Source organism: Azolla caroliniana, unplaced genomic scaffold, assembly GCF_043228905.1.
Source record: "Azolla caroliniana isolate FFs.n. ecotype wild unplaced genomic scaffold, voAzoCaro1.0.p SCAF_5, whole genome shotgun sequence".
NCBI lineage: Eukaryota > Viridiplantae > Streptophyta > Polypodiopsida > Salviniales > Salviniaceae > Azolla > Azolla caroliniana.
The window spans coordinates 19,945,552-19,954,689 of record NW_028230440.1 but is presented as its reverse complement, the minus strand read 5'-3'; the positions used below and the strand labels follow the sequence as shown (position 1 = coordinate 19,954,689).

Sequence of the window (9,138 nt, the reverse complement as noted above, 5' to 3'; positions counted from 1 at the left end):
AATATTAAGGTTGTAATTCATGATATTCGTTTAGCTAAAGGTAGGCATATTCTTGTAATTATGAATTTTGCCAACAATATTTGACTACATATACCAATGAATTGAAAAATATCCATTGCTTTATTACAAATAACCTAATATTCCTCAAGAGTTATTATACCTTGAACCACCATACATTTCTATGAAACATGTACCATTATCAATTGGATTGGAGTATTATGTGACCTACTATATAGCATGTTGGAGTAGATAGAAAATAGAAACATTTTGACAAATGGTGCCCCTCATGGCAAGTGTTCGCCCATGATTCTTTGGAAAAGAAAAGAAAGTATATTTTTTGTGAGAAGCTCATCTAGCATTAAATGCAGAGAAGGGGAGCATATCTTGGGAATGTTCAAGACTCATCTTGCAAGATAAGAAGACGATAAGTTGTGTTGCTACTTCTAGATTCGTTTTCTCTACCTCCAAAACTTCTTTTCAGTAAAAGCAAAGGTTCCTTTGTATACCCAGCATTTGTAATAATTGTACATGAGTTATATCTATATATTAACTCATTGCACTATACATAAACACATCCCCCTTCATTTTCTCTCGTTCTCTTGCACTTGTCTTGACACTTCCTTCTTCACTCAAATGTGCAGAGCTCGCACTACCATTTTTATTCAAATAATCAGTTGGATAGTTCGATTATGAGAATCTCGACGATAATGAAAATTGTATCATATAATAATCTTAAGGAACCAAACCATGAGAGAAGTTTAGTAAATATTGGGGTGTTTTCCTTCCAAGGCACCTAGTTTTGAACATGAAGTGATCAACCATCCATGGGTGGACGATCCACATGTGGCATCCTCCATTGTTCACCATGGCATGTGGTGATGTGGGATGCATTTCACACCATCCTTGCCTAACCATGGAATTGGCTAAATATGTAGATGGGGAAACCAAGCATCTTAGTGGGCCCTTCAGTTACTATGTAAAAAATACATGGTTTTAAATGAACGACGTAATTATTATTGAGGGAACCCCCATTATTGAGTCTTGACATTTCATGAAGACATAGAATGTCGGTATTGACTTTAAAGATACTAGTTTTTTAATAATTATATTTTGATTCATGATATTAAATGTATATAGCACCATCTTGGATATTTTTGTTTATGGTTTGCTTTACATGAACTCTAGTTATTTGTTATATCAACTAACAATGTACAAGTAATACAATTACAATAATATCTTGAAAAGCTCTAAAATACCATGTTGTCTCGATCACACTACCTCCTTAGAAAGCATGTGACTAATCAGGATAACAATAACATCTTGAAAAGCTTTTTTGCCTCAAATACACTTGAAATTTCTCAAATGCCACTAGTAACTGTTGGAAGATAGTAAAAGAAGATGAATTGACTACAAAGCAAGAGGAAATTCGAATTAAGTGTTTTTTGGGAAATAATGAAAATATAGAGCCATTCATGGAAATTTTTTAATTTAAGAACATGATCTGAATTACAAGAACCATTTTATTCCAAATTTCAATGAGTGGGATCAAGAGTGACAAAGGAGACAACGTCAGACTTCTGTAATTCAAGTGAGAAGGATGAATTATGAATGCAACTGAAGCCTCTTGGTCTTGGGCTCACAGTTTAGTCTATCTTCAGACAAACAATTAATCACAGAATAAATCCAACACTTACTAGGCAATATTATGTCATTTGCTTTAAAAAAACTTTCAATTGTGGGATATATTATGGTAAGTCACAAAGTATTCCACCTTTACCACTTCGTCGTTATAAAAGTAATAATGATCCAGAGGGATTTCCCACATTATCAATCCCATTAAGAACAAGCATTCCAAAATCTTGGTCCTTAAACTTATGTAAACTGAACTGTTTGTCTTTACATTCAATTTCAACACAATATCAGTAAAGATCATGTAATGCCAGCACATTTTCAACATGAACATACACTGAAACAAATGTATGTCTGATATGAATGTCCACCTGAAAATGGCTGTGAAGATTAAAACAGACAACAGAATTTGCCATCATATTTCCAAACGTCTTTTTGTTAGGCTGCTTGAGAGGAAACCATACATTGATATTATAAATAAAAATATGTAACGGGGAGTGCGTGAGACTATCCATCAATTATTGATGATCATGAAACACTTCAATCCAACCTGTCAATATTATACACGATCACTCACTCACCCATACCATTGACCTGTCCAATTAAACAACAATTTAATATATAATCAGCATTTTCAGCATTTCAAACACTCCGGAATCTTCTCAACTGCCATCACGATAGATGAGAAATACAACAATCCAGAGAGAAAGAGGAGAAAAACAAAACTACATGAGTTATTGCCGTGGAAGATGGGCTGGCAATAGATGTTGGCTATAGTATCCAACAGGTGGTGGTTGCATGGCTTGGAAAGGTTGTCCTGGATTCTGGTTTTGCGGCGATTGCATAGGCATAATAGGTGGCACACCAACGACAAATTGTCTCTGCATCATCGAGGGTGGTAAAGGCGGGTTTGGAGCAACCGGCGCATAACCAAACCCCGGAACATGCACATTGGAGCCCTGGCCACCATATTGTTGTTGAGGCTGAGGAAGATGAGATTGTGTTGGAATCTGAGCTTGTTGTGTATTCAAAGATGTTTGTTGTGTTGAAGGTGCATGTAGTGAAGGATCTGTAAGGTGTGGCATCCCCATAGTCATATTACTCTGCCGTGGTGGCAGCTGCATAGGAGCTGAATGCTGAGGATATGAATTAGGGCTTCCTTCATTAACTTGACCATGTTCATTTTGTCCATTTAATCTTTGCCTTTTCTCAGGATTGAAGCCTATGGTATTATTGCTAGGAGGCGTTTCCATGGGGGGCGCACTCTCAGGATGTGAATTTGATGATGCTTCTCCGGCAACAAAAGAGGATAACACTGATTTCAGCATCTGAGCTGAAGAGGCTGATGCTGCCAGTTTGGCAGCTACCTCAGCTGCAACAGAAGGTGCACTCTTTGGAGTCTTAGTGGTAGTTTCATCAGGCATTGAAGGTACACTTTCAACAAAAGGAACTGCAGGCCATGAAACAGAACCTCCAAGAGTATCAGTTCCTTGCTCTTTATCTTTAGGCCCTTTATCCACTTCAGAGCTGCTAGCACCATTATTGGCTAACAGTTGTTGACGTAATTTTCCAGAACGATCAGCTCGAGTTCGGGCAGTCTGAAAATTATAAAATCTTGCTTAATGTCTGTCATAATTATTTTCCACAAACTCAAAGTCCAGTCTAGCTTTATTGCTTTCCATAAATTACTTTCCACAAACATGAGATTTTAACATTAGCAAAAAATCTTGCTTAATGCCTACCATTATTACTTTTTAGTGCTTTTCATAAGTTACTTTCCACAAAAATGAGATTTAAAATTAGTGAGTTAGACATGAGCTTTTCAAAAGTGAAGGATATATAACCTGTAGTTGCGTCCGGATGAGCTCGAGCTTGCTTTCCTGTACCAAATTTTTTGAAAGAAGTATTGCTCTTATTTATCAGTTCTTTGTCATGTGTCCAAATAACCAAGAAAAACAATGTTTCATATGTCTGTCGTAAAGATTAGTAAGATATAGGCAGATAGATTATATTATCATCCTTGGACATCAAATACGACTAAGGGACCACAGAGAAACAATTTCACGTAGTATGTGTGGAATTGAATAGATAGAGCAGAGGCGGGAGGAATTAATAAAGCAAAGACAATACTATATGATAGAACAAAAGAATAAATCAAGTTTAGTAGAGTGAGAAAGGTATAACCATTACATGGATACATAACAAAAAGAAGAAGTCAAAACAAATTCCTAATATTCATGAAGAAAAATAGCTACATCGCCTACTTTAAGAAATGTCCTTTGGGCAAGCCTAAAACTTTGTTAGTTTCTGGTCACATTATGCACCAACTCTGAGCCATATTGATCTAGTGCCTGGAGATGAAATGTTTGAAACATTTACCTGTTCTCGCAATGCTTCTTTTAAATGTGAAACTAGCGCTGCACGAGCCAGCTCACACATCTCTAGCTGCTCAACACCATGAATAAGAACATTCTGCTGCTCCTGCAATTCGTCTGCTAATGTGGTAATATCCTGAGATTCCCCTGCCATACCAATTGAGCAAAATCATCATATTAACCAGATTCTGAGCCATAATGGTTATGCACTTCCAATAAAAAACTATTAAATTATTCAATGTAATCAACTCAACATAAAGTGAAAACTATAGACACAAATTAGTTCTTTGCCAGACATGGTGCATGGAAATGAATCCAATGTCTAGAGCACAAGGAGAGTAAATTATGATCTACTACTTTCACGACTTTCAAACAAGAATTCTGCCAGTTGTTACGTAAATATAGTAGCCCTCATGTTTTACAAAAATATAAAAATTGTATTCAGTACACCATGCATTGTAGCCAAAAACATGTCTTTGAAAAGACACCCGCTAGTATCATACCCAACATATGTAGAACCAATGTTGTAAAACTTCAGTATTCTCCATGTTAAAGTTCAAATATGTATGTCCATCTATTTGCTTCATATAATTATATGGGCATCGAAAACATGTGCAGGTGAATATCAATGACACCAAACTACAATCATAACTAGTAAACATTTTTCCCCGAAAGTAATTTGACAAACAATAGCATATCTACCAACTCCCTTCCTTGAAGGACTACTCATGTTCATGTAAAGACATTCTGTAATTCAGCAAAAACAGCAATATCTGCTTATTTTTACTTACAGGAGCTTTTAGAAGTAGTTGCTTCCTTTTCCAACCCTTCAATCCTAATCACTGCAGCATTACATCTACCCAGTGTTGCATCTTCATCCGATATAACATCACTAACAGATCGATAAGCTGATGTCAACTTTTCCTGAATACCTCCCATTGGAACTTTCTGCATGCTCGAAAACAGTGTTATTACAAGGACAAGTTACAGCAAACACTTTAGACCATATTTTGCATAAAATATAAGGCAGAAAAGGTATAGAGAAAATATTATTACAATTCTAATTGTATGACTTGGTTTAACACGCTGCTCGGGTAAATCAGCCGGAGGATCATCTCCTAGTAATTCTTCCCTTAATGTTCTTGCTCTTGATCCGAAGACTTTTCGTTCATCCCAAATGTCAACCTGCAACAGGAACAGTGCCATTAATTTGATGGAACTTTACTTTAAGATCAGTTTAATATAAAGGCTGGTGGAACAGAAATTACCAATCGGAAAACAACTGTGTGCACACGTTCATCACCCTTTTCCATCACATCCTTCAAAGTTCCAGGAAGAATCCTCCAAAATTCAGTGACGAACTCCCCACCCCTACGTCTGCTGTTTTGTAGAATGTCATTTGCAAGGTATAGTAAAGGAGTTTGTTGCTCCTTTGAAACATCTCGAACTTGTTTATCCCATGTCTCCACCACAAGGCGTGCCTTTTTCCGGTGAAAGATGCACCAATGAGAAAGAGCTAATTTATATGTCAAGTGTACAAAGACAAACGAAATCCATGAAAGATATATAATGAATAGAGTTACTTGCATTCCTATTGCTTATCATTTAGTAGTGATTGTAAAATGCATTCCCCACAGTAGTTGATATTAATAAATACCCAAAACCTCTCATAAGAATGAAAATGTAGAAAATCTATCAAAATTGGGGGAGTGAGGAGATTTAAGGAAGGGAGAGAGGGTGAGAAAGCAAGAAAACATTGCAGACAACCCTTAGATCCTACGTTGAGCCGCAGCTTCTTCCAAATTCTCAGCACCCCCCAAAAATAACACGCCCATGTAATTGTTCCATATTCTATATGGGTTCAATTGAAAGTATTGCCACATACTGTTTGTGGGTACATTAACCAAAACAGATTGCTTCCTTCATCTTATGTATTCTGATCATGTAGTGGTTCTTAAAACATACTTTCTCAACCCTAGAGCAACATTTGGACACCAATTATGTTTTCTATGTTATCAATGGTTTAATAACTACCATGACATGTACAGAATGTAAAAACCTATAAAATTTCCATACCAAATGACATATGCAAACATACACATATATGTACCCTATAAGACCAAAGTAACAGTTCGGACATCCAATTCTAGGAATACATAAAACAAAGTCTCCAAAGACAAATAAATTCGTGAAATGAGTAGAAACCCAAATGAAATTCTGGTACCAGTATTTTGGCAAAAAACCTAGTGCATGATATTCAAGGAAAAGGTTATTATAAAGCTGTCCTTTCACGAAAATTAAATACATTTTGAAAGGCAGAAAACCTATAGTGTCTATATATATTTTATTGCATCCCATGGATTATTTTGGGCCCCTGACACATTTAAAAACAATTAGGATACCCTGGAGATGGTTCTTAAGACAGTACAAATATTGGTTGATTTCAGCCTTTCAGCTAAATCATGCCACCTAGGTACTAAACTTACCATATACAGATTTGCAATTAGAATTTCGTTATCCAAACAAATGCAACACTTCACAATTCTACTTATATTCAAGGATACTTTCAATACTCTGTTGTGAATTGTTCAATTTCTTCAGCTTTTCAGCTAAAATCTGGTTATTGAATGCGCTGTTCATCCTCCTCAAATTAGAGCTTGACCTATGGTATTAGCACCTGCCATTTTACCGAAATGTCTATGAGGACTTATCAATTATAAAATTGCAACGAACTTTATTGCATAATCACCCATTAAATTATTATTTAATATCCATATCATTGAGACTTATTCAAAAATAACCAAAAAAGGACTGATGACAGCATAATGCACAGCAACAAGATAGATAAAAAGAGGGGTATCATGGTACTTCAGGCATTCTGAACATCGAGTGCAACATTATTTCACATCTCACGTCCTATAAACCAGACACCTTCCGTTACCACTGCCATCAGGGATAGAAGTTCACCATGCACATGAATATCAATGCATCTATTGCTCATATTGAGTCACCAAATTCCATAGAGTAACTTTGTATTAGAGAACTTTGCATTTTTGGTTCCCTCATAATGTACCACACACCTCATACTTACATAAATGCTAAATCCTATGGCATCCCCTCTCACTGTTTCACTGCGCAATTCACATCCCTACACCCATTCCATGACTATGCATGATGGTTCCCTTGTATCTCGTGTTTTGCAAATAACCAAACCCAATTATACATTATTGAAGACACTGAAACTATGTCAGAATTAAGAGTCAAATACTCACATGTATTAATTGATTAGTGCTAATATATGCGTGTATATATATATAGAGAGAGAGAGAGAGAGCGAGATGTATATGTAATATTAAGAAGGGAGTTTTATGCTGACATTCATATATTCATTTTTAGCCTTTTCATTACAAGCATTACATAAGATGAATGGCTAAGTGTATAATTTCAAGGTTCTACTACCTTAGGATGATCACACTTTTCTGCATTTGTTCTCCTACATGAGACAACATTTCCCGTTGTGTGTATTTATCCATATGCAATCATGTTAAGAGAGAGGGGTTTTTTGTTGACCTTTCATTCAATAAGACAAGCGGCTAAATGTATAATTTCAAATTTCTACTATTTTAAGATGATAACTAGTTTCTGCATTTGTTTTCGCACATGAGACAACATTTCCGGTTGTAATTTCAAATTAGACCTCGTAAGATGTTTAGTTATTTTGAAGAAATTAGTCTATCCTTCTCTCTCTGCTCACATACAGTTTGGCTGCAGAATAAGAGACATTGAAGTACACTATGTATGATTTCAAGCTGTTTAAGCACGATTCCACCTTAGCAGAATACAATTCTCTCTCTTTTATTTTTGCGATTCATTGTATTACCAGTGGCAAACTTCAACTGAGATGACAATCTACAAATGACTACAAGAAAACGACAAGTAGGTCATTGTAGCTGTTAACAGGCTGGAAACAGTATAAGAAGAGGGCGTATATATACGTCTTATCTTTTGAGAGATAGAAAACTTGTAAAGATTGTCCCTGTGACGACCTAAAAGTCTGATATGTTTCAGATATAGGTCAAATCATAATGGAACCAGTTACAAGATTAACAATACAGTTTTACTTGCCTACACAAAGCTTCTGATAATGTCTATAAGAGACACACTAAAACAAGCAACCTTCTCATTGTCGGTATGGAAAGCCTAAACTATTTCTGCATACTGTTGAGATATGTGTATGCACATGGATATGAGCACATTTCCAGTTACATATATCTTTGTTTTGGAACCATATTTTTGCATCTCGTGAAGGATTCTCAGTTTTTACAACATATTTCCAGCTACATTCACTTCTATGGAGGGGAGCTTAATCTACGTCAGAACAAGCAAAGTATGCCAGATCATGTACGATTTTCCAAAGGCAACGTTCAAAGGTCTACAGGAAAGAAAAACAAAACGCTGATAACTAAAAGAGACATGAACCAACCGACCCTAAACTGGAGCTCATGCAGTGAAAGGGGGATTATATTAAGTCTTATTTTCTTCGAATCTAAGCAAAGAAACCCTAAAACTAGGGAAGGAAGGAAACGCACGGCTGAAAGAAAAGGTGAAGGAAAGAAGAAGAAGCCGTACCTGTGTCAGAATGGAAGAGAATTGCGACGGATGAATGGAGCGGGATTTGGCTAATGTTGAGCAGCGGGGCCATGGAAGGAGCATGGGGCAAACGGGAGACTGCACGAAGAAGAAATGAGCGTGGCCATGGCCTGTCAGGTACAGGAAGCAGAAGCAGAAGCAGCAGAAACAGAAACCCTAATCTTCAGCTATTACCTGTCCTACAATATCTCATTATTTATTTATTTATTTATTTACTTTTATTAATTACTTATTTATTTATTATTTTGCTCCTTTACATATTTAATTTGCTTATTTTTTATTTATTTTTTATTATTATTTTACTTATTTTTGCTTATTTTTATATTTATTTTTGCTTATTTTTTATCTATTTGTCTGCCTGTTTATACCTGTTTATTTATTTAGTTATTATTACTTAGTAGAATTATTGTTATTATTATATCAGCAGTGATATTATGTACATATTGTAGTAATAAGTATTAGCATTTACTCATTTATTTTTTGT

General features: G+C 35.7%; 1 protein-coding gene across 2 annotated transcripts; it reads right to left on the bottom strand.

Annotated features, from left to right (window-relative positions):
* Window positions 1-2,218: 2,218 nt before the first annotated feature.
* On the bottom strand, window positions 2,219-8,799 carry LOC147864368 (uncharacterized). 2 transcript variants are annotated; one of them, XM_087320146.1, is made up of 8 exons: window positions 8,625-8,799; window positions 6,569-6,671; window positions 5,273-5,520; window positions 5,061-5,189; window positions 4,796-4,952; window positions 4,009-4,151; window positions 3,474-3,509; window positions 2,219-3,227 (listed from the first exon to the last, which is right to left on the bottom strand). In XM_087320146.1, the coding sequence occupies exons 1-8, from the start codon at window positions 8,715-8,717 to the stop codon at window positions 2,364-2,366; spliced, it is 1,773 nt and encodes a 590-aa protein (XP_087176272.1). In that variant the 5' UTR covers window positions 8,718-8,799; the 3' UTR covers window positions 2,219-2,363. The 2 variants fall into 2 exon arrangements, with proteins under 2 accessions (XP_087176272.1, XP_087176273.1); XM_087320147.1 differs by having other exon boundaries at window positions 6,569-6,681; window positions 8,634-8,749.
* Window positions 8,800-9,138: the final 339 nt, after the last annotated feature.